This window comes from Anomaloglossus baeobatrachus, chromosome 3 (genome assembly GCF_048569485.1).
Source record: "Anomaloglossus baeobatrachus isolate aAnoBae1 chromosome 3, aAnoBae1.hap1, whole genome shotgun sequence".
Classification (NCBI taxonomy): Eukaryota; Metazoa; Chordata; class Amphibia; order Anura; family Aromobatidae; genus Anomaloglossus; species Anomaloglossus baeobatrachus.
Window position 1 is genome coordinate 377,589,588 of NC_134355.1, and position 26,870 is coordinate 377,616,457.

General features: G+C 42.4%; 1 protein-coding gene across 1 annotated transcript in view; it reads right to left on the reverse strand.

Moving 5' to 3' along the window:
* Nucleotides 1-26,870, reverse strand: part of LOC142297246 (dynein axonemal heavy chain 5-like) — a 460,910-nt gene that overhangs the window by 279,373 nt on the left and 154,667 nt on the right. Inside the window, exons 28-34 of the mRNA XM_075341502.1 lie at nt 22,426-22,516; nt 18,563-18,628; nt 15,319-15,431; nt 12,270-12,369; nt 10,326-10,439; nt 8,555-8,686; nt 625-734 (exon numbers count right to left, since the gene is read on the reverse strand). Of these exons, the coding sequence (XP_075197617.1) occupies nt 625-734; nt 8,555-8,686; nt 10,326-10,439; nt 12,270-12,369; nt 15,319-15,431; nt 18,563-18,628; nt 22,426-22,516 (726 nt within the window). The remainder of the gene's footprint in view (nt 1-624; nt 735-8,554; nt 8,687-10,325; nt 10,440-12,269; nt 12,370-15,318; nt 15,432-18,562; nt 18,629-22,425; nt 22,517-26,870) is intronic.

The following is a 26,870-nucleotide window of genomic DNA, read 5'->3' on the forward strand; positions in this document are numbered from 1 at the left end:
TGAGATAGAAAGAGAGATAGAGTTAAAGAGAGAGACTGAGACAGACTCAGAAAGCACCAGGGAGTTCTTCAGCTCTAAAAGAGTCCAGCTAAGCGGGAAGTCTCTGCGCTCAGCTGGGGAATTCTCTGCTGGATCAGATCATTGAAATACTGTTCACCCTAATTATCCTGATGCTTATACTTCTAGTCAGCCTGATCATTTTGATCCTCCTGGTGCCTTTATTTATGTGCAGGTTGATGCTCCTGGTCACTATACTTCTGTTCAGCGTGATCCTCCTCTTGCTTATATTTCTGTTCAACCTGCTCATCCTGGTGCCGATACAAGCAGGATGATCAGACTGAACAGATGTATGTACCACAAGTCAGTAAATACATTTGCACTGGTTGATTTAGAAACTGCCTTATGACTAATATACAGGAAGAAGAACAAAGTGCCCTACATGACTATATCACAGATCACAGATAATGAAATCCACCAGGATCTGTGAATTTTATGAAATTATAGTTATACAGTAGGTTCAATCTCAGTTTATGTTTTTTAGAAGAAATGTTACAAAAATTTATATGTATTTAAAGAAACACATATCTGGTTTATCTGAAAAATTGGTTTTACTGTTCCACATACTTTAATAGTCCAATATCCAGAAGGTGGAATACGGTAAAGACATTAGCTTCAAGTGGGAATGAGCTTCCAGTTACAGACATGACTTGAAGCCAGTGACGATTCCGAATTTCCTATAAAGATATATTTTAATGTCAGTTACAGCCAAATGAAAAAAATGTTAAGTATGCATACAATGTATTGTATTACCATTACCATCAGCCATAAGCACCAATGAGTATTCCAAAACATGACAGAATAAAATTAATGAAATAGTAATTGTATCCTTAGCCCTCATTATAACTCTTTGCATTGTGTTTAAAGAGATTCTCAGTTATCAAAATAGGTCCAAAGTTGGCAATGCTTAAAATTACAAAACTTATACGAAATAAGCTAAATAGTGTCACTTCTCTGCTTCTGCCCTCCAGTCAGGTAGGTTTTCATCCCAGAGAGAGGCATTTGAGTTTGGGTGCCGGTATATTGAGGTATACCTTGTTGCTGGTTACCGGGCTCACATGCATTGGCGAATACATAAGCTAAGAATCTCTTTTTTCAAATATTTGTATAGCAGTAATGCAATACCAGAGTTCCCTTATTCATTGTTAGCATTTTAGAGTGCAGCTGTATATGTTTTGCAGTTATAATGTGTTTTCAGCTAGCACCTGTTCACACCTGTTGGATGTGCAAGTAGAGGTCCAGTCACACTAAGCAACTTACCAGCAATCCCAACAACGATAGGGATCGCTGGTAAGTTGCTAGGAGGTTGCTGGTGAGATGTCACACTGCAACGCTCCAGCGATCCCACCAGCAACCTGACCTGGCAGGGATCGCTGGAGCGTTGCTACACGAGTTGCTGGTGAGCTCACCAGCAACCAGTGACCAGCCCCCAGCGCCGCGTGGAAGATGCTGCGCTTGGTAACTAAGGTAAATATCGGGTAACCAACCCGATATTTACCTTGGTTACCAGCTCACGCAGCTACACGTGCAGAGAGCAGGGAGCAGCGCACACTGCTTAGCGCTGGCTCCCTGCTCTCCTAGTACAGCACACATCGGGTTAATTACCCGATGTGTGCTGCAGCTACATGTGCACAGAGCAGGGAGCAGCGCACACCGCTTAGCGCTGGCTCCTTGCTCTCCTAGTACAGCACACATCGGGTTAATTACCCGATGTGTGCTGCAGCTACATGTGCACAGAGCAGGGAGCAGCGCACACCGCTTAGCGCTGGCTCCCTGCTTTCCTAGCTACAGCACACATCGGGTTAATTAACCCGATGTGTCCTGCAGCTACATGTGCACAGAGCAGGAGCCGGCACTGACAGTGAGAGCGGCGGAGGCTGGTAACAAAGGTAAATATCGGGTAACCAAGGACAGGGCTTCTTGGTTACCCGATGTTTACATTGGTTACCAGCCTCCGCAGAAGCCGGCTCCTGCTGCCTGCACATTTAGTTGTTGCTGTCTCGCTGTCACACACAGCGATCTGTGCTTCACAGCGGGACAGCAACAACTAAAAAATGGCCCAGGACATTCAGCAACAACCAACGACCTCACAGCAGGGGCCAGGTTGTTGCTGGATGTCACACACAGCAACATCGCTAGCAACGTCACAAAAGTTGTTCGTTAGCAGCGATGTTGCTAGCGATGTTGCTTAGTGTGACGGGGCCTTAGGTCTTTTATTTATATTTGTAGGGCATTTCTTTCTGACTGAGCACCGCGCCCTGTAACCAGGCTGTGTTCATTCACCTTTATAGCTGGATCCTAGCCTCCCAGACATGTAGGTTTTTTACTCAGATAGAGGTATTTGAGTTAGGGTCCCGGTATAATGAGATTGTAAGATGGTCAATGGTAAAATCCTGGAGGGGAGATATTTTTCACTTAAGTTATTAACTTTGGTGATGTGAAACCCAGAATGTAAGCTCCAGCATCATTATGGTGCTGAGAGGCTTAATCAGCCATGTTAAGGGCTGTTTTTTTTGTGAACAGTGAAAGAGATGGGTGGGATGACTGTTCACATATCTCCACCTCAGGGAGTGGTTCAAGAGGTAAAAGCCAGGCCTTTGGAATCACTTGTGGTTTGGTGTTGGGAGGAAGCAGTTCCTCCTCTGTTACTCTGTTGCTCTGTGTGAACCTAGATCTTTTTTCAACCTAAGTAACTATGTAACACCTTAGCGGGTGGAGCCCGCAGTGTATGGACTGTGTTTATGTGCTTTAGTTTTTTTTATGCCGGTAAGGCTGTTTTGTTTTGTTTTTGTGCTAGTGGTTTATGAAGTCCTGAATAAACCAGCTGAAATTTAAATGGAAAGTGTTCCTGAGACTACCTCAACTGCAGCTTAGTAAGCCGATGTACAACAAGATATAACTTGTCGCTGGTTACCGGGCTCACATGCATTGGCCAATACATAAGCTAAATATCAAATATTCCTATAGCAGTAATGCAATACCGAGTTCACTTATTCATTTTTAGCATTTTAGAGTGCAGGTATATGTGTTTTGTAGTTATTTTGTGCATAGTGTATTGCAAATATAAAAATGGCTATTTTTGAGTTTATACATTATGTTAAACTATAACATATTGTTTAATCAGACAGACAAAGTGTACATGGTTACAAAATCTTGTGTATGCTTAAGGGTTTCTGTGTGTTAGTCTTGAACATACGGACAGACAATATACCATTGTAACAGAAACCTTATGATTTACCTAGCTCAAATACCTGATGATGTTCCAAAACTCCTTGGTGATGTAAGTATTTAACTGTACTTAACCTTTGTATGTTCAATATACAAAAGTGTATGCAATACTATACTTTTCCTTTAAGTTTGTATTTCATATTAACCTTTATAATAAAATTACTTAGTTGCCTTCTTTAAAGCCGCATCTGAAACTTAGTGCTAAAAATATAGCAAAACATTTGGCGTAGTCGGTAGGATATACGCAGAAGGCTCTGATGTTATTTTTGTTAGTGTGATATTGCGTAAAATATGCCTCTTTTTAAGAAAAAAGTGGTTGTGAGTGAATGCATTGAGATTCCAGGTTGGGAACAGAGTCCCTATTATATTTTGGCAACCAAGTGGTCGCACAGTGTTGGTTTGAGTGAACCATGGGACAAATGTTTGAAAAATGCTGAACCTGTTGATGTGGTTGAATGCTTGCAGAAAGTGAAAGTGGAAAAAGGTAAAGAATTGGGTGCTGTTGGTAGGCGTGGATGGATCCTGTTGTCTGCATATAGAAAACAGCATGAGGAAAAGATACGTATGGTAACAAAAGTTCAGGAATTAGAGAGACAGTTGTGTGAGGTCCAGACTGCATTGGTTACAGCACAATGTCAGAATAAGTTGTCAGTGGACAAATGTGATGGATATCAGCATGATGCAGACAAGTCTGCTGTATGTATAGAGCATTATAAATACAGAAAGAAGAGAGGGAAGGAGAATAGAAAGAAAGTAGCTTTGGCCATAGCCTGAGCAGGGACAGAGGGGAACTCAGATGAGTGGAGTGGTGACGTACAGAACTCAACTGATTCTGAAAACGTCACCGACCCAGACCAGAAGGATGAACATTTCAGTGAGGAGAAGGAAAGTGATCCTCCTCTTAACCCAATAAACGTTCATCCTATATATCAGAGACGAGTTGTAGAAACAGCTACAGGTAAACAGAACAGAAATATGGTAGAGGATTGCAGTCAGCTTCTTGATCGTTTTTCACAAAGGCCAAATGAATCTTTGATAACTTGGATAGCCAGATTATGGGAGGCGGGAGCTCATGGAGTACAGCTGGATGCTGTGGATGGCCCAAAGTTTGTTCAACTCAGCCATGAGCCTGTAGTGAAGGAAGCATTTTGTTCCTTGATAGTTCAGCGACCACATGTGGTGTGTAGTATGTTGGATGTTGTGGCTATGGCATTGAAGCATAAATACCAATCTGAGGCGGACTGGCCATCCAATGAAAAACCATGGTTTACACTGAAAGATTGTGCTTGGAGATTGAAGGAGGAGGCTATGAAAAATGCTATTTCAGTAAGTACATATGACGATTACATGAAAGTTGTTGTGTTTCTATTAGAAATTGTATCATTAGAAATGCCCCTCCAGCTTATAAACATGTAATGATGGCATTAATGGTAAATCAGACAGGGAAACCCATCTCCAATACATTGGAGGCGATACAATATTTAGGGGATCTGGGAGAATGGGGTCCCAAACAGAGAGGTCATTTGAATTTTGAAGAACAATGTGACAATGTCAAAAGTAGTAAAAATCGTAGATCCCGTGTTACCAGGAGAGATATGTTTATGGCCCTGATAAAGGATGGTGTTCCCTGGGATAAAATAGACAGGATTGGTACTGACGAGATGTGGAAATTGTATCAAAAGAGAAAATTGTATCAAAGGAGAAGACTCAATAAAAAGTCAGGGGTTTCACATAATAAAAAGGTTGCAGCAAAAGATTCTGAATCTCCACAGCAGGGGCACAGCAGGACACGGGGAGAAAGAGGGCCCACTTTCTCATCGTCACCAGCACAGCCCACAGCACTGGGGTTTGAGGATCTTTATGTTGAAGTCAGATGTTTGGTGCAGGAAATCAAAGCCCAGCAGAACAGGTTATCATCATCTTCTACCAAGATGTCTCCATTTGAAATGGAAGATAGATGGGGGGAAAAAGATAAGGGTAATATTGAGACCACAGAGGAGATTGCCACCAATACAGAATGTACAGAGATATGTAAAGAGATACAGTAAGTATTACAAAAGCCATTCCTGCTCATAAACAATACAGAGCCATCCAAATGTTCACAAAGGAGAGACTAGAACCCAGCAGGATCCCTGTGTTCAGTCTATTGGAAGGGCAATTATTTTTGCTATTGTTTGGTTGGTCATATATTTACATACCCATGCTGCTAATTAATACAGCACAATATACCAATATGGTTGGGTAAATAGTGAGCTTTTTTGGCTCTCAAGTTAGATGTGAATCTTTTAGCATATGGATAATGGACTGGATAAAATTATGTTTTGTGTATTATTTGATCTTGTGTTCTAATCATATTTGTGCTTTCTTTTTAGACTGGAGACCAAAATTTTACATGTTATTAGAGCAATCAGGCTAAAACAATGAAACAAGTAATCATCCCATTGCGATGAATGGGTATTGCATTTACCTAATGGTTGTTGTTTGTTTTATGTGTATGTTCAATCAGGACCGCAATAGGTTTGTAAATGCCATCTCAGTGTGATGGTCTCATAGTCCAAAGGTCAGATTTGGCCTTAAACTGAACTCAGGTAATGAGAGAATGGATAGATCAGGGTTATTAATTAAGGTAATTCTAATGAATAGTGGAGACAGTGACATGTTAATACAGAAGTGAGATAGAATAGCTCAGTTGATGGTACTGTCTATTTCTAAAATGCAGATAGTCAGAGGAAGGGCTCCTTCAGTTCTGCAGAGAAGATAAATGATTTGGATCTTCACATCCTATCAATGATTGTGCAAAAATTTGGGTGAATCAATTGAGTGACAAAGGTATTCCAGAACCTGCTGAAGTCATTGCTTAAGGAGCAGGCAATGTGCTGACAGTTATGAAACAAGAAAAGTGGGAATACATCCCAACTGACAGATGAGTAATATGTGTATTTTTGTCCCTTTAGATCAAAATCTGGAAATGTTGCATTATTGGTGCCACTACGTGCATGGTTCTACTTCCGTCAGAAGCCAAGCTATCCTCAGACCGAAAACAGAGAGACCAACCGTGGAAAATGTGGCCTTATGAAAAACCAAACAGAATCTATGGGTGTACCTGGCTCAGCTGATGAATACGAGCCATTTTCGTATGACAATGACTACCAGTGATGACAATATATGAGAAACTTGTATGGAGACACTATTGACCCCTTTACATAAATGAAGGATTACTAACAGAAGCAGACGTGACCTAAAACTTCACCTCCAATCTGTATTGTGCCTGTATGAACTGCACTGGGGAACATTCTCTAACAGAAGAGATGATTACCCTAAGGATTCAAAGTATTACACCAGCTGATTTATCAGATGACTTGTGATAGGAACAAAATAGGCAGATGTCAACAATTAAAAATACAGAATCAGACAGGGATAGAGAGATTGCTACAATTTGTGGCTCTCATACAGATGAAAAATGCAAACGTATGAGGGCAGGAGATAATATGAGATGTAACAACATAGTGACCTCTATACACAAGATGTAAAATTGTTAACGATACTAGGATTATTCCTAATAATTGTAGCAACACTCACAGTAGCGGCATATGCAGCTAAAGCAAAAGGCTGATTCTGTTTTTGGTGGTTACATTTATAAATACCACAAGTAGAGATACATATATACTAGATTAATTTCATTACACAAGATGGAGGTAGATGTTGGGAATGGGTACTTTCTTAGTTACCTGATTTTTGGATATATGCAGTATATATTAGGAGTAATTTTTGCTATTGTGCATGCATTGCTTTGTGTTGTTGTATCATCCGCTAAAACTATGCCGTTAGGGTATGGTACCTGGTATAAATTATGTTTGTCTCAAAATAGCCAAGGGTGGAATGTATTGCAAATATAAAAATGACTATTTTTGAGTTTACACATTATGTTAAACTATAACATATTGTTTAATCAGACACACAAAGTGTACATGGTTACAAAATCTTGTGTATGCTTGAGGGTTTCTGTGTGTTTGTCTTGAATATACGGACAGACAATATACCATTGTAACAGAAACCTTATGATTTACCTAGCTCAAATACCTGATGTGTATTCTTGGGAGATTTGAAGTCTATGGGTTAATTACCCCATTGTCTGATGTGTGTTCTATCTCTACTTGATCTATGTTCAAAGACTAGCCATCAAAGGGCATGGGTCAGTGAGAAATACAACACATTGATATTAAGGCTTGTAATATTGTTCAAGCCTCTATTTAAGATCAGATAAAGTATAGCACAGACAGAAGCTCGTGTTTCCTGCTCAGTGAGACGTCCGGGCAGTGATGTCCAGGAGTTCTCTGTATATGTCATGCTTCTCTGATTGTAGTTCCAGACAGATGATGTTCCAAAACTCCTTGGTGATGTAAGTATTTAACTGTACTTAACCTTTGTATGTTCAATATACAAAAGTGTACGCAATATTATAGTTTTCCTTTAAGTTTGTATTTCATATTAACCTTTATAATAAAATTACTTAATTGCCTTCTTTAAAGCCGTATCTGAACCTTAGTGCTAAAAATATAGCAAAACAGCATAGTGAGCAGCGGTTGTAACTACACCAGAGCACTGAATGATGGCCGGCTTCATACTTATGCACTGCGGAGCCAGGCTGTCAGTCAGTGCCAGAGGCGCGGTTACAGCTGCTACTTACTATGCTAAGAGCAGCGACTGGATCCGTGCCGTCCCTATGACTGAAGGCCCGAGGCTGCTGGGAGGAATAAAGCTAATCTCCTGCTGGCAAAGGACTTTCAATGCGGTAGCCAAAAACCGTCGGAACTCATTAACCTGCAAATTAACCCCATATCTGCAGGTTAATAGTGTTTTTTTACATGATAGGTTCCCTTTAATCATGATTTCTCCAAATGCTTGGAGGGAAAAAGCAATGTAGTAATGGAAACAAAAGAGGCATGTAATGCATGTCGTGATACAGGGAGGAGGGGGGAGATATTCATCTATTACGATTACAAGACATCACTCAAGCAGGAGACAAGCACCGGGAGCATGGTCATATAACTGGAAGTGAGAATGACGTACAGAGGCATTTCAGCTACAAACCATACTGTACATTTGTACTGTACTGTACATGTAAGTGACATTGTTTGTATATCAGATGACCATCATTTTTAAAGATTGTAAAACATTTTTCTAATTAAATTAAATGCAACTTTAACAAACATGGAGTCAGAATAAAGTATACTGTATACTGGATATTTACAGTTTAGAGTTAGGATACCTTAGATTTTAATTCATGTAGAATAGGGAAAACATCTTCGTAAAATGTAATGTTTCGAGCCATTTCACTGTATGCGTCCCAATCCTTCAGTTTATCATTCCAAATCTGGCACTCAGAAGAATATTGTTCAATCTGAAAAATATTCCAAAACTGCATTTTAACACCGTCTGGAAAATTATATGCAATGAAGAAGCCAGTGCTAGTTTTTTTCTCCAATATTTATTGATTTTTCTTGTTTTAAGGCTACGGATGTTGAGTAAGATAGAGACGGTCGCGTTTAAAGAAAACTTTTAAAATAATTTCTCATGCTTGTGATGAAACCACAGTCCATTAGTTGACATGATCGTCAGAAGTATAAATTATTCAAATATTTAGAAGATGACTACTCTTGAAATTTGCTTGTAGGAGATTGTGTCTCACTATTATTATTATTAGTGCAAAATGTCAACAAGCTTTCAGACATGATGTAGTACTGACATTTTGTTTAACCCTTTATCCTATTACTAAGATGTAGAGGATTTTGTTGGAGCCTTTATATTAGGGTGTCCACAAAACATTACAGGGGTGTCCTGAAGTTTGAGTTATCTACTAACCAAATGGTAGGGTGATAAGTTCCCGATCGCTGGGGGTCCAACTACAGTGACCCCAATCTGATAGAGAGAATCGATGCTAAGCAAACTGTTACTTCTTATAAAAGATACATAAAAATAAAGTAATGAGAACACCTAAATAGATAAAGTCTAAACCTGGCCATACACATTAAACAGCTATTGGCCAGATACTATTTGGCCTGACAAATATCTCTCAAAAATGCTCTAATGCACAGGAATGCTCAGCTCGGCTGAATATCTTGTGTTCACTATGAAAGTGCGCTTTATCTGTACGCCAAACAAAACAATAGACCATGGAAGTTCCACTGGACCGATTCTGCACTTCCGCTACCTACTGTAATTTGTCAGGATGTATTCCGAAGGCCTCCACACATCTTAGACTGACTAATCAAATAGAAATTGGTGATTTCAGCTCACTTTTACCTAATGTGTATAGGGGCCTTAACTTCAAAATTTGGGTGTGCCACTGTTTAGCCAGATACTGGATAATTTATATTACTCTTTGAAGTTTTAGGATTTGTTTAGTTAGTAGTAGTTAGTAGTTTTATAACACCTAGCTGATAGACACTAGTAATTTTCCGTACTTTTCCTAATTATGATGACTCTGTAGGGTGAAGCCTAAGTTAAACACCGAGGATGACTATACAAAAAACACAACTGACTTGCAACTTCTTATTAAAGGTTTTAAGGGACTTTCTACAATATACATCTATTGTTTATCTACTTAATAAGTGATGACAGAGTGGCTCTGAGTCCCACCAATGACCAGAACTGGCGTTTTTCCTCATCAGCATGAGGAGGAGGTTTAGAGGTTAGAAATAGGCGTTGACACTTTATTTAAACTTTATGTGACTGATGGAGATATGTAACTGTGTAGCTCTTGATTTTTTTCTCCCAATCCCACAGAGTTTGAATCAAGGGTAAAATGCTAAAGGGTAATACAAGGATTTGCTTAAACTTGCTTGGTGCTGATGCTTGCCCTGGTCATAAGTTATTTAAATGTTCTTAAACATTAATTTTGACTAATTAATTACCATTTTTTCATGAACCTTGTAGTTTAACCTGTTCAGGACTATATTTTTAATAAATGTTTAATCAACAAATAGTACATTTATAATCACAATGGAAATATGGAACATGCTAGGGTAATGTAAGCACACCTCCTGGTTACTAATTTTAAGGTCTACATCTGCCCAAAGTGTGTTTCGAAATCGCTGGTCAAACTCAATGAATTTCTGGAACAGGATATAGAGAGTCCCCAGCAGTTCCAAATCCTGAAGAAACAAATTAACATTGTAAATACAAACATGTTATAAACTGCACCTATGTGTAAGAAACAAAAAAAAAACCACCTTATTACATATAAGCTTAAAAGACAATTGGAAAATATGTTAGTATATGCTGCATAAATACCCAAAAGCCTTCTAATAGATCCAAGTGACTCCTCAACCTTCCCTTCTCTGACTTACTTTGGCAAGAACCAATTGAAAAGGCAAGTTTCCTTAGAACCCCTCAGCCCATAATCTGTCTGTACTATTCCTGAACATACTGGCCAAGTGACATGATATCACTGTCTTTTTTGCTCTAGTGGATACTCCAAGAGGCCCAAATTATGAGAACAGACACAATTGTAGACAGAAGAGAAAACCTTGGTTAAGTAAAGCTTTAAGCTGAGAAAGGGGTTGTCCAGTCTAAAACAACAAGTCTGCAGTCACTCTATGTGTCACTCTATGTGACTGCAGACTGGTGATTCCTTCCAGTATGCGCCGCGAGGATTTGCCAGTGTCAGACCGGGAACAGTTGCCATGTGACTGCAAGTATGCGTTATGCACACATCCGGCCAGAATCTGACTAGTCTCTTTCCAACACAATCAATGCAAGTGTATTGCTCAAGATCAGAATCAGTCTAGTCAGATTCTGTCCTGGAGTTTGCATATCGCATACTTGCAGCCACGTGACCACCATTCCCGGCTCTGACACCAGAGAATCCTCAGAGGCACTCTCTGAAGATTCACAAGTCTGCAGTCACAGAGGGTGACTGCAGACTTGCTTTAGTCTGGACAACCTCCATAACAATAATAGAGCCACTGCCATACAACCCTCCTGAGAATAAAAGGATCAAATATGTTGAAAGTTCACATGCTCGATCCTTTTATCCTTTGACATCTGCTGCTAGGAGGAGAGTCAGGACAACCAGGTACGCACTTTATAGAATGCTGTACTCTTCATAACCGGTGTTTCCTTTTCATCCTCCTGACATAGCACACATATATGTTTTTACTTTATGGAATGCATCTAAATGTTTTTGTGATGTTCATTTCATATTTTAAAGTATATTCTGCAAACGTCTGTTTGTCATCTTATTACTACTTGTCAGCACTGTTCTTTATAAACAGTGTGCTCTAGAATCCTTAGAGTTCATCTTCCAAATTCTGCAGATAGGTAGAGCTTTCTGCAGCTTGTTAATCCTTATCAGTATTTTGTTTTAACACTCTATCATTTGCAGAGTGCAAAGCTTAAAGGGAATTTGTCACCACATTTGACCTATGTAACCTATTAATAAGCATAAAGGTTATAGAATGCTGAATATTATCATACCTGTATTCGCCATATCAGATGCCTTGTTGTGGATAACTCATCGTTTATTACTTTATGTAAATTAGGTCTTCCAGGCTATGGGGCGGATGCTGCCTGGAAGATAACTCCACCTCCAGAAATTATTATAAATGAAAGGCAGTCTTTTTTAAGAACAACCACTGACCGTCAAATATGTTGCTGGCTGGGATAGGATTAGTGGTGTAAATGCACTTTAGTTGGAAGACTGCTTGCAACTTACATTGACTTTTCTAATAATTGTCAACTACCACTTAGCAACTATTCTGTAATCTGCACTACGTTAGTCAACATTACTAAATATAATCAGAGACATGCTGCTTGAATAAGCCGAGTAGCTGATTGAAATGGTTCCTCTCACAATGGTCCTAGTATCATGCCCAATTCATCTTGGTGCAGGCATAGCATCTTATAACAGGCACAGAATTTAACAGAAATTGACTACATTGGCTACAATTTGGTAATATCATTTTGCAGAACTGACACTATACCTTTCCAGTCCTGTCCAATTCATAAAATTTCTTTGGAACAATATTGAATAGTTTTTGCACTGAGTTCAAGGTTTTTCTTTTAGCATCAAATGCCTGGTATCTGTAAAAAGCGGTAGTGTTTTTACCTAAATAATATTGCAAGAAATGTAAAAACAAATGTACACAACACTTAAAAAGGATTCAGCCTTCTATGGCTGAGACAGACATAACTCCATCCAGGTTGCCGCTACTGAAACTGAAACAGTCAAGAGCGGCGGTTCTACACTGTACGCGGAAATCCCATTTACAGTATTTCATTATTTTTTCGGCTGTTTCTATAGCCTAACCTCTAGTGGTCGGAGCCTGTACAAAGTGATTACTGTCTTTTCCATTAAAGACTGAGAAGGGAATAACCCTTTAAGCAGAAATTCACAAGATGACATTGAGAAGGAAGCTGAAAGCCTGCCCTTCCAAATAACTATAACAGGCAGAGTTAGTATGACAGCATCGGTTTACTGTAATCTCTGAAAAAGGTTTTCAACTCCCACACTGCATACATTCCACTGCCCGGGGAGTTCATCAAATTGCTTTTCTAACTAAAGTTAAGAAGTGTGAGTTGGGCAGAATTTCCTATGTACCTCACAGATATAGTCTGCAATTGTTATGTACTGTAAGTGCATGTGTCTGTGCTTAATTATTATGTATTACTGTACCAGCAAAGTGTAGGAGATTTTTTTAAAGAAAATCTGTTTTTACTTCCCCATCTGAAAGAAACATGATAGAAGCAAAGAGATCCTGAATCCAACGTTGTATCACTTATTTTACTAAGTAAAGCAGTTATGGCAAAATCAGAGTTTTTAAATCTAGCAATGGATCAGAGCTGAAAAAGCTGCACCCACCCATACCAAGCTCTGTATGTACAATATGTATAGACAGTGAGCTGCTTATTACAGGAGGAAGTGTGACGCCCCTGGACTATTCAGGTCGTCACAGGGTACTGCACAAACTGCCCTACCTATGCAGTATTCAACCCCCCATGGTTCTGGGTCTCTATCCTACACTACTGCTTCCATCAGCATTCCCAAATCCTAGATACATCTTGCACCACACCTGTCAGGCACACCAGTGGGTTGCTTAAGTAGGAATAGGGCCGCCCACCTAGGGGTCAGACAGGGAGGTGGGAGGTGTCAGTTGAGGAGTTGAGTGATAGCCCTCGAGCTGTGAGGAGCTCTGAGGAAGCTGGGAGTTGGAGCTCCCAGGGGAGAGTAAACTAGGTCGCAGACGGTGGTCTGGACCTAGAGGAGTCGGACCCCCGGTCGCAGGCGATTGAGGCTAGGTGCCTGGGACCTGTCAAGGAGGACGGTCAGAAGCCTGGTCCTATCACCGGTCCGGGACCAAAGACACGACGGGGTACACGGACCCTAGGTCGGGGAGAAGCTTCAGGCAACCCGGCAATTAACCTGTGGAGAACGGGTGCTTTATGGACTGTTCCCACCAGCTCAGAGATCGGGGGGGATAGGACTTTCCTAGCAAGCAGCCCACTGAAATCCGAAGCGTGAGCCCCTGAGAGTAGGCTCCTCCACTTAGACACAATGGGGAGCGGGGCCCGGACAGCTCCAAGCTACCGGGCCACAATGGACAATCTAAAACTTAGTGCCAGGAGGCAGGTTACGGACCACCGGCAGTACTGTGGGGGACAGGAGCCGGACGAGCTCCCCCCGCGAGGCAACGGCGTTCAGAGACTTGGTTTACCCTGTTGTCAGCATCTGTTTCATTGCTGAATGAGTACCCGACTGACCCCTGCACTGCGTCCCTGCATCAACCACCAGAGTCCCGGGGCCTACACCTACCCATGGAGGGCAACGTCACCAAGCTGCCCCAGTCAATCACCCTGGGTACTCCCAACGGCAGCGGCGGTACTCCACAATTACCGCTCGCCACGGGTGGTGTCACGAACTGCACCAAATGCCCTGTAAATACTCCTTTTCCATTTGAGTGTGGCCCTAAGCCCCCGGATCCGGAGACCCTCGAGCCACGAATGACCACCAACCCCCGGATCCGAGCGGTTCAATCCACTGCTGGGGCAGCACAGAAGCGTGTCAGACTACCTGGGATGAGGCAATGTAGTCAGAGCAGTGATAAGATCCTGGTGCTAAAATAATCATTGCAAGTAAGCAACAGTATGTACCTTGATAAGAGATGCATCAATGAAATCTGTATGTTAACCCCTGCAGCAGCCCTGTCTTCAGATTATGTAGCAAAAACCTGCTGACAGCTTCCCTTTAACAGGAGATTGCAAAAGTGGTTCCACTAATTTTTGCTCTCAGTTCACAGCCTAAGAACATGTGGAAGGTGAGATTTTCAGCTCCTTTCATTTGGCATTGGTGTTGTGTGGCAGCCATTGCTGCTGTGATACTGTACCTGTGGGGTGGTGTGGTCTGGAGCCATGGGGGATTTGCCTTGCAGTATAGGCACTGCAGGGCACCAGGTTGCTCCTCATACAGGTCGCATCTGTGGTGCCTGGTGCATGGTGCCGCACCTTTAAGGTCAGCGACGCACAGAGAGATTCACTGAAACATGGCAATGGGCTTCATACAGTCTGATCACAATGTTAAGCTAAGAACCTCATGTTCAGTTTTGTAAATCTTTCCCTTTTTCGACAGTTAAAGCAAATTAATGACATTTCTGAAATCTCATGCACATACTGCTTTTTTTCTTACAAGTTTGAGGCAGTTTCAAATCTGTAGCGTCAGTTTTTTCAGGGTTTTGGCAGCATTTTTCACCCATTCATGTGCAATGACAAAAATGCATCAAAAGCACATGCACAAAATGTATAAAAAAGAAGCATAATAAACATGCCTATTTTACACAACATTTTTCCTGCCAAGGGACGTATTTTTGGTGCATAAATTTCTGCTGGAAATATTCAACATGTGCACATACCCTTGTAGGACTTGAGATGACTACATTGGTGTTTTTTGTGTCCTCATTTTACATTGCTAGATTTTCTGAAATTTTCTCTGTAAGCAAAGTTTTCAGATATGAGAACGCTTATTAGCTGTATACTTACTTTTCATTGAAATCATGTAGTCGAGTTACAGCTTCCTCCGGCTTCACCCCAGGTGCTGCTGGACCCTGTGTATCAAAGCGGTTTCTAAACTGGATCACCTCCACGACAAAGCTCTGTGAAGACAAGTCCCATCAATGTTTACCCCCTTATTGATTTGAATTAAAGATGAGACCCAACCATTTACCTAAACTAATTCGTCTTTCAAGTATATAGTTTAGGCTATTTTCACACTTGCGTTAGACGGCTTCCGTAGCATTGCATTGTGTGACGGATGCAACGGATGCGTTGCATATAGTGGCACAACGGATGCTACGGATCGTACAAAACAACGGAAAGCTTTTTTTTTTCTTCTTTACAGTTTTACCGGCAGCAGACTATTGTGAACGATCAGCTGATCGCTCTCAATAGCCGGCGGCCGGTCGCTCAGCTGAGCGCTCTCACATGTCGGTGGCTGGGCATGCCGGCGGGCAGGCACTCAACTGGGCGCTCTCACATGCCGGTGGCCAGGCATTCAGCTGAGCGCTCTCGCATGCCGGTGGCCGGGCATGCCGGCAGGCGGGCGCTCAGCTGGGCGCTCTCACATGCCGGTGGCCGGGCATGCCGGCGGCCGGGCGCTCAGCTGAGCGCTCTCGCATGCCAGCGGGCGGGCGCTCAGCTGAACGTTCGGCCACCGAGAGACAATATAAAGTTTGTGATTTAAAATAAAAAAAAAGAGCATGCGCAGTGAAATCCAACAGATTGCGCTGCTCAAAAAACGTTACATGCTGCGTTTCTTCCACCCGGTGCAGCGTCAAAATAACGACGCTGCGTTGTCCAGCGGATGCAACGCTGACACTTGCATTACAGTGCGTTGTCCATACAAGTCTATGGAGAATAGTGCAGTGCGTTAATGGACTGCGCTATTCTCCATAGTGACGGACTCCGCTGAACGCAAGTGTGAAAGTACCCTTAGTTATTTATCTGTGAAATTCCAGTCTTTTTTTCAATTGGGCAGTTCTGCAATGTATCAAATATACTTTTTTTACGCATTTTGGCTATTTTTGTTTATAGTTGAAAATGTGATTTTAATATGACAGATTAAAGAGGGCCAGCCAGCAGGATTTTGCTATATGAGGTAAAGGCATTGCCATACAGGCACTAAGATGCTGAATACAGGCATATACCTGTTATAGAAAGATCCGATGCTTGGTTGATATGCTGTTTTCTGTCAAGAGATGCAAATTTGGTGCAGAAATCTGGAGCAGATATTTCAGCACCAAATTTGCATCTCCTGGGACAAAACAGAAACAGCGTCAAAACCATTTCTTGTGAATTTTTTGCCAAGAGATGCAGATTTGGTGCTGAAATTTATACACTATATTCCTGCGACAAATCTACATCTCCTGGCAAAAAAAATTGTATCACCATCATATCAAAATCGCACTGTGTTTGATGCATTTTTTGCCAGAAGATGCAAATTAGGTGCAGGAATTGCCAGGAGATGCAGGTCTGTGAACTCAGTGACCTCACCAGAGGTGAGGTCACTGTGTTTAATGGGGTCACCTGAGGTCAGGTTACCTGCAGTCACAGGTGGAGGACAGTGGGATTCTCCAAGCGACACTACTCTGTCCTCCTCCTTCTGGACCTGTCCTCTGCCTTTGACACAGTAGACCACTCCCTTCTACTACAAATTCTCTCGTCTCTGGGCATCACAGACTTGGCGCTATCTTGGATCTCCTTATACTTAACCAACTGAACTTTCAGCGTCTCCCACTCTCACATCACTTCCTCATCTCGCCCCCTATCTGTTGGTGTCCCCCAAGGTTCAGTTCTTGGACCCCTGCTGTTCTCCATTTACACCCTTGGCCTGGGACAGCTCACAGAGACCCACAGCTTTCAGTATCATCTCTACCCTGATGATACGCAGATCTACCTCTCTGGACCTGACATCACCTCCCTACTAACCAGAATCCCACAATGTCTATCTGCTATTTCATCCTTTTTCTCTGCTCGATTCTTAAAATTGAACATGGACAAAACAGAATTCATTGTCTTTCCCTCCCCATCACTCAACTCCCCCACCTGACATATCCATCATTGTCAATGGCTGCCCACTCTCCCCGGTCCCACGTTCTCGCTGCCTGGGAGTATTCCTAGACTCTGATCTCTCTTTCAAGCCACACATCCAAGCCCTCTGCACCTCCTACTGCCTCCAACTCAAAAATATTTCACGGATCCGAACATTCCTTTCCCAAGAAGCTACAAAAACCCAGATCAGCTGCACATTAGACCAGCGGAGGGAAAGAAGGGTGAGCCATCGCCAAGCGGGGGCGCCAAAGCGTCTAGGTTTAGGGTGCCAACCTCCGCGGTGAGGTAGGGCCATTACAGGGAATTCTTGGCCACACCCTGGTTGCACTATTAGCATTTATTCTGGTACTCTTACACAACATTGGACTGATCAATGCACAGTATTAACTGGCTGTTCAATAGGGACAGTTGATTTCCCCCTTTTTGCCATTTTTGACCTGTTAATTCTGTAGAAGGGTCCTACTGTACACTGGCAAATTTGGGACTCTGTGTCCTGTTCATGTGTGTTTGTCTGGGAAGTGTTTTAATTGTATTAATAAAATTGAACTTTTAAGGGGGTTTTCTTTTCCTTTGGTCTAAATAATGCGGGCTCACCAGGCGAGCCTGCATTAAAGGGACATACACAGCCAACGATGTATAGGTACGCCCTTGGTCGTGAAGGGGTTAAAGAGCTTAGAGGTGCTTCTGCTCCATCAGAAAACCAATATTATGAACAGCACATTGTATGTGAGAAGCTGCAGGAAGAACATAAGTTAATTTTCTCTCTGCAGCAGTAGCTCCAGTAAGGCAGCATTACATGCTTTTAATGCTATTTACCTGCAGATTAACTATATACCTGCCTATAAATATTGTTTTTGGACATGAAAGGTTCCTTTTTACTGTAAATCAAACACTTGTCACACTAAACCCAAATAAATCTGTAGTGTTTATTTTTTCCCAGTTGTTCTGATGTTCTTTGATGATTTGGGGAAACATTATACTGTGTACAGTGCCTCCTTAATCTCACCATTTCTTACCGCTCAGCATACACATAAACAGGGATACAGTTGTGTCATGTACAACCAGAATGATCATTCTTCATAGAACTGCATGTGTAATAATATTTCTGTGGCTCCTACGCACAGAAGACAGAGATTAGAGCATAATATGATGTAAGCTTTAAAGCATGCACTCTTACTTTAACTTGTTTATCAAGTTCCTGCTTAAAGATGTCCTGTTTCTCTTTCAATAAATTTTCCTTTACCTGTAAAAAAACACAAAACACAATTTTTTATTTTTTTTTATACATTAACCTGTATCTATTTATTTAGGTACTGTATTTGGACTTTCATAGTTAACATATATCAAAGCCCAAATAAAGAGTAAAAACATCATGGCACATTTATGAATAATATCCAATTCTTAGTGGAATCTTACCCTATATAGTTTTAAAATGTGCCAAATTTATCATAGTTTATATTGTCTAGTCTGAGTTCACACTTCATATTAGTGGGTTTACAGTACATTTACATTGACCAATTATTGGGGAACAAACGTTTCCAAGAAATCGAAAACTGATGAAAAATCAATATTCTCAGACACACATACCCTGTGTAAACAGGACATTCACTGCTGAAATTAATGACTCTCTTTGTCCACAGAATGAACTAATACTTGTTCTATGTTCATGAAAGTGAGGGCGGCCTGTGTTCTGTATAGCCAGTGTAAATGCACCCTTAAGGGTGCTTTACACGCTGCGACATCGCTACCCATATATCGTCGGGGTCACGTCGTTAGTGACGCACATCCGGCGCTGGTAGCGACATCGCAGCGTCTGACACCAAGGAGCGACGATCAACGATCGCAAAATCGTTCAAAAACGGTGATCGTTGACACGTTGCTCCTTTCCTTAATATCACTGCTGCCACAGGTACGATGTTGTTCGTCGTTCCTGCGGCATCACACATCGCTATGTGTGACACCACAGGAACGACAAACATCTCCTTACTTGCGGAAGGAAGGAGGTGGACGGGATGTTACATCTCGCTCATCTCCGCCCTTCCGCTTCTATTGGGCGGCCGCTTAGTGACGCCGCAGTGACGTCGCTATGACGCCGAACGCACCTCCCCCTTGAAGGAGGGTTTGCTCGCCGGTCACAGCGAAGTCGCTGACAAGGTATGTGTGTGTGATGCTTCCGTAGCGATAATGTTCACTACGGCAGCGAGCACCAAATGTCGCACGAACGACGGGGGCGGGTGCTATCGCGCTCGACATCGCTAGTAATCGCTAGCGATGTTGCAGCGTGTAAAGCACCCTTTACTTTGTGCCAGACATTTGTGGCAAAGTTGGGCTCCATTATGAAAATCCAGACCAATTTGCAATATAGTATATGTGCGTGAGGTTGTGAGTAGTTTTTGTAAGCAGAAGCACATGTGCTGCACCCATCTTTGTCATGTGAGTCTGCTGCATCCTGCTGGTGCATTCGTAAGGGGTACTTCTCACATAGCGAGATCGCTGCTGAGTCACGGTTTTTGTGACGCAGCAGTGACCTCATTAGCGATTTTGCTGTGTGTGACACTGAGCAGCGATCTGGCCCCTGCTGTGAGATCGCTGCTCGATGCACACACTGCTGGTTCATTTTTTTATTGTTGATCTCCCGCTGTTAAGCACACATCGCTGTGTGTCACAGCGAGAGAGCAACAATCTGAATGTGCAGGGAGCCGGCATCTGGCAGCCTGCGGTAAGCTGTAACCAAGGTAAACATCGGGTAACCAAGGTGGTTACCCGATATTTTCGTTAGTTACTAGCATCCGCCGCTCTCACGCTGCCAGTGCCGGCTCCCTGCACACGTAGCCGGATTATACATCGGGTAAATAAGCAAAGGTTTGCTTATTAACCCGATGTGTACTCTGGCTAGGAGTGCAGGGAGCCAGCACTAAGCAGTGTGCGCTGGTAACCAAGGTAAATATCGGGTAACCATACCCGATGTTTACCGTGATTACCAGTGTCCGCAGCTTCCAGACGCCGACTCCCTGCAAGCGCAGCATCGCTTCCACATCGCTGCTGGCTGGGGGCTGGTCACTGGTCGCTGGTGAGATCTGCCTGTTTGACAGCTCACCAGCGACCATGTAGCGACGCACCAGCGATCCTGACCAGGTCAGATCACTGGTGGGTTCGCTGGTGCGTCGCTAAAGTGTGACAGTACCCTAATGTGATCTGGTGTTGGTAATGACTGTTTGTTTTTCTGTGATGTGATGTGTGAGTAAACATCAGTATGTTGAATGGCCGGAAATGTGCGAGGAGACAGTGTGAGGGAGGTGCAAATGTATAAGGAGACTATTGAGGGCAATAGTGTGAAGAGACACTATGGGAAGAGAAAAATGTGAGGGGCACAGGTAGTAGGTTAGCATGGGGGCCACTATAAGGGCACAGCAAGGAGGGGACATTATGCCAAGGAGGGGGAGTGTGATAAGGGGCACAGTATGGAGACTGGGCAGTATAAAGGGGGACACATTGTGAGAGGACAGTATGAAGAGGGGGCCCAGTATAGAAATCAGAAGGAAGTGTGAAGGGCATGTACCATAAGAGAGAGTGTGTGTCATCTTTTGTACACAGAACACAGTAAGGGGCAATTATTTATTCAGGAGAAGAGTGTAGGGCAGATTTTTTAATTCAGGAGCATTATAATGAAACTGTTATTTTTAAGGGTATCATGTCGGGATGTGCTGCAGAAGACTGTAGAAAATGGAAGCATGCAGATATGAGCTGTGGATGCAAAAAGTTATCATGGCATCTGGAGAAGATGAAAAAAAGAAAGTAAACGACTCCAATCAGAGAACCTGTCATCTAGAAGGAACCTGGATGTAAATTTTTTTGTGGTACTGACTAATTCTCATCAATACTTTGGTTTCTGTGTGGTCCGCAGTCTGTTGATGACTGGTAACAACAACTCCCAGTATCTACTAACTATTGTTGAGGACATACTGGGAGTTGTAGGTTCATGTGAAACAAACGTATATGGGTCTGACCTGACATTACAATTGATGTGCCAGGAAGCAATGAAAGTTTTGAATGATGGTCCTAGTGATGCATTCATGTACTGATGGTTGTTTACATGATGTATTCATGTACTGATGGTATTCTGGTGATGTATTTCTGTACTGATGAGGGTTGTAATGCTTCTTCTTCTTTACTGATGGGGATTCTAGTGAGGTATTTCTGTACTGTGGGTGGTTCTGATGATGTATCTTTGTTCTGTTATTGGTTCTGATCCTGTACTCATGTGTCAGTCCCTAATTTGTAAGATTACCTGATACACGGTTATGTCAATAAAGTATTTTATTGTCTGACAAGTTAAGGGTGACTGCAGACTTATGAATTCTCACAGTGCGTGCAACGCATGCTGTCAGGTATTTCTGATGCTGCAGTAAGAATGGGAGCTCATGAAACCGCAAGTATGCAATTTGCAAAGAGGCAGTCATGTGACAACCAGAAATGAGTAGATTCACACCATAGTGAATTGAGTGAGGCCAGACACGTGTAGTCGGAATGTTGCTGGAAGTATGCAATCGCTAACATGACTGTCCAGTCTTGCTAGCATGGGAGAATCTTGAAACCTGGACAACCCCTTTAATTATGAAAATAACTATTGTAGTATGCCATATCCTAACAGTGTGTTATATATTCATTGTCAGGATTCAGGTCTTCTTGCTGGTTATATCAGTCATCACATGATCACTTACATGCAATTTTCATACGGTCATGTGACAATTAGCGTTTCTTCCTGCTTCTCTCAATGAAATAGAAGCAGTAGTTTTCCACTGAACATTGAGAGAATTAGGAAGAACAGATAGTCGGCATGTGGATGTAAATGTATAAATTGCATATGAGTCATATGACGACTAATCACACCGCTTGGCTCATGGTGACACCAAACTGAATTCTTCCCTGAATGCCGGAAAACCAAAATAAGCCTCTGATATCACAAACATTCTTCATACAAAAGCTCAGTAAGTATCTAAATATCAAATTTGCGAAAACCTTATAAAGATTAATACTCACAACACTGGTAAGAGCCATCAAATCAGCCCATTTATTCCTCAAGTTTGTCACATCATTCACTTCTCCCCTTGGGATGCGCAGCTGATAAGACCTGTAAAAACACAGTTGTGCATTTTGTTTTAATACATTTTTCATTTACTATTTCAAGAACTTTGGTACAAAATACAATTACAAATTGTAAGTCACATCGGAAATTATTTTGGAAAAGTTTCAATGGACCAATAAATGTCTCACAATGTTTTTTTTTGTAATAAGATATCAGTCTTTGCTTCCTAAAAATGTCAGTTTTTACTACGAGCAGTTCTGGGTACATATTTCTAATCCCTGCTTAACTGTCCCTGTATCTAGTAGCATAGATAAAAAGATCTTCAGAAAAAGCATTTCTAAAGATCCTTTATGATATGCTAATGAGTGCAGGGACTAGTTGTGAGGGTGTTCCCCCGACTAGTTCGCCCTTTTAGCACACCCACAGGGGCGTACTAACATGCTATTTAATGTCCATTGCCCAGCGTCATCGGTAGTGACGCACGTACCTGTATCTGTCGTCACAGCCTCAGACGCCAGGTTTAGGCTCAGTGCGCTTCTCCCGCCACTTTCAGTCACTATGAAGCCGGATGTATGCGTCCCGGCTTCAGAGAGGTCTAGTGCACATGACTGGAAGTGCTAAGATTTTTGATTATGCACATTAACCCTAAACCCGGCGTCTGAGGCGGTGACCATGGACACAGGTATGCGCATCACCAACGATGACGCTGGGCAATGGGCATTGAACAGCATGTTAGCACGCCCCTTGAGAGCCATTCAGAGACTGCAAGCGGCTCACACTGGGCCGAGCACCGAGCGTACTCGAGCACAGCGATACTCAACTGAGTGATTAGCTTTGAACTTAGGCACTGATTTTTTAAAAAGTCGGTGTTTGGTCCAAAAATCAGTTTTGCTCATCTCTATCCACAACTTGTTTCAGATTGTGACAAATCAATAAAGAATATTGATAGTATCCGGGAAAGACTATATGGTTACTTTGGGAAGCCAGTACATTATATCTGCAAACTAAGTGATGTCCGGATGAAAGCCCAGATGGCTCCTCATGCACTCATGGAGAGATGCACTTATACAGAATGGTCACATTGCAATTATGCTTTACAAGTAACATTATACTGTATATATACTGTGTATATATCACAGGACTAATAACTTTACAGATATGTTATTAGAACCATTAAACATAAGAAAATGAGTTGGCTCATAAATAAGAGAATCTGGGCTTTTCGAATAACGCAAGAAAACACTCAATAAAGGACAACATATGACAACAACATTATTTCACTAGTTACATAGTTAAGCAGCTTAATCGTTTGTGTAGTAATCTGCTGAGATTATGACGTACACATCAGATGTAACTCCAGATTTAAAAAAGCTCAGCTAACCATATTTTCAGTAAAAGTTATTTTCTTATGTCACTGGTGGTAACAGTGACAAGCAATAATGAATCTTTCGCCATAATACAAAGTGTGACACTCAGGCTCCTTAGTCCCACCAGAAGAAATTATCCTTTTGACCCTTCCTTCATCTCTAGAGCACATCTGCATGTCCATAATACACCATAATCACCATCTTCAAATGCTGGATGAAGCTGATCATGAACATGGGACTTTAGTGGCAGCCTACATACACATTGTAGGGATACAGCTCACTCTGTGGTATTTGAGGTAGGCATGGGAAGTGACTTAAATAAAACATCCAGGTTGCTTTATTAAAGCTTCATAAAGCAAGGCACACACAAGGAAAATAAATGGCCTTTCTTGGCAGGAAAACAGGATACACAGTAACACCAATGGTACTTCAGTATTACTTTAGTATACCAGTCCAAGCAAGGAGATTTCACACAGGAGGGTGAAGTGAGTGGCCAGGGAGGCCTCCGGCTGTGTAGTCGTGGCAGCACTGTATTCACGGCACATCCCTGGCTTCATCACTTCTTCAATGCAGGGACAGTGTGTGTCAATATCTTCATCGGCCGATGCATAAAAAGTCTTCAGGCAAAAGTTAAGATGCAATAAAACCGACATTTATTCACACAGGAAAAACAACACTCCGGTCAGCAGAATCCGGCAGAATTGGTGGAGCTGGGGACAACCTGCCCAAACGCGCCCTCTGGTGGGGATATGCCCTAGATACTCCTCTTCTCCGGGCTCCCACTCTCCGGTCAAGCACACACTGGAACCCACACCAGCGGAATAGACCCTGAGGTTGCATCCACCTCCTTATCTCCGGTGTCCCCTGGTGTTCCGCTCACACACTCACATCTGCCGCTCAAGATGTTCCCTGTCTGCTGTCCCGGATCCTTCTCCCCACACACACACACTGACTCCCCCTAGATATCCGGCAGACTCCTCCTCCCCGGTGGCAACAGCCGTCCCACCCGGCCACTAGGGGGTGCCCTAACACATCACATAAAATATTAAAACATTTTTAATAATAACATTTCCGGGTCTTTCAGTAGGGGGTTATGGCCACCCACTACAAGGGCGTCTTACCTCCACACACAGACTGTCTTATGTCCACTATACCATGCATTATGGTAGGGATATGTGAGTAGCAAGTTCTAACTATCTCTGATTGCTCATAAACCTTGCCCTTGTCAGCCCTATATGTCCTGGCGCTATCTTCCACTCTTACACCACAGGAGATAATCACCTCTGTGATACATATCTCTGAACAATGACGAAGTGTTAAAGGGAATCTCTGGGCAAGTTTTTGCTATTTAATCTTAGAGCACTTACAGTTACTTACGGTTACACTATGAGCACTTTAGCTCTGGCATGCACATACAGTCCTTGTTTACATCCTTTTAATACACAGGCACTTTATACATGTTATTTATTTAATTTTTGTCCGTCCTTTTAACTTTTTATCTGGGCTTTGTGCAATTTATTGTATTTACTGTCCCTGTATTGGCCGGACATATTTATACCTTTGATTGGCATACAACCATTTTTCCTGGTCCACTTTCCACTTTCCTGCTTTACTCTTCCTCTTTAACCCCTTGGGGTTTTTTTTATTGCCACAGTAATCAATAAAATCATTTTTGCAAGCAATATACTCGTGTTTCTCCGTTTTTTATTGACTTTGAGTATGCTTTATGCCCCTTTAATTAAAGGGGCACACTATATGTAATCCCTATGGAAATTGTTATTTATTTTTAATCTTAGAGCAGCATAATATAAAGCAAAAGAATGTCACTTATTGGGCTGTGTGCTGTAGTTTATAGTTTGTAGTATAGCAATACCCTATATTATACTGTACTGTTTGGGTGGACAACACAACTCAAAAGGGAAGGAGCACCATTTGACATCTGGAATGCAAATTTAGGTGCATTGTTCTGCTCTCCATATTGCATTTATAAACACCAAAATTAGTATTTGCAAAATAGAAAGGAAATTATGCATTTTTTTTAAATATTTTAAAAATATAAATCTGAAAATTATTATTTGTATTTGTATTCACCCAACTAAGTACAATCCTGAATAAAATCCTGAGTGACCAATTGCCTCCAGAAGTCACCTAATTAGTAAACTGAGTCCATCTGTGTGTAATTTATTTTCAGTATAACTACAGCTGTTCTGTGGAGGTGTGCTGCCCCTGCAGAGGTCAAACCGCTCGGTTTCGGCGGTGGTGATTACTCGTGGCTCGAAGGTCTCCGAACCCGGGGGCTAGGGGCCACACTCAAATGAAAAAGGGGATTATTTACAGGGTATAGGTATAGTTCGTGACGCCACCCGTGGTGTAGGGTAATTGGGAGTACTCGGGGTGATGGAGTGGGGCAGCAAGATGACGTTACCCTCCATGGGTAGGGGAAGGCCCCGGGACTCTGGATGGTGCTATGGGATGCAGGGGAAGTGCAGGCTCGCTGGTTGCAGGGGTTAATTAGGTACTCACTCAGCAATAAAGCAGACGCTGTTGTGACATCTTGGCAAAACCAGGTAGTCACAAATAGGCCCCTGCATAACACCTTCCCTCACTATGAAACACACAGCCAACCTAAAACCCTAGTCACCCCCCTTAGGGAAAGACAGACACACCAGTGGGCGTGACCAGGCGGTTGGACAGGCCCTCCCAGGGGTCCAGACAGCCCGGGGCGGGAAAACAGTAATTAGTGCAGTTCGGAGTTGAGTTTGGAAAGGAGTGTGGGCTGGAGCTAAGTGTAGCTCTATCAGGAAAGTTCAAGTTGAACGGTACCAGGGTAGGAGCCCTGGTGCCACTGGCTAGGAGGCAGACCGTGGTCTCCGTCAGCAGGAGACGGGAAGACGGCTCGGCAGAACCAAGGTGGACCGGGACAGGGTTGTAGCTTGCCGGTACTGACACGGGGAACCAACCCAGAAACTGTAGCACAAAGGGGGGTACTCAGACCCTGACGCCAGAACCGGAACCAAGCGGACTGGTTAATT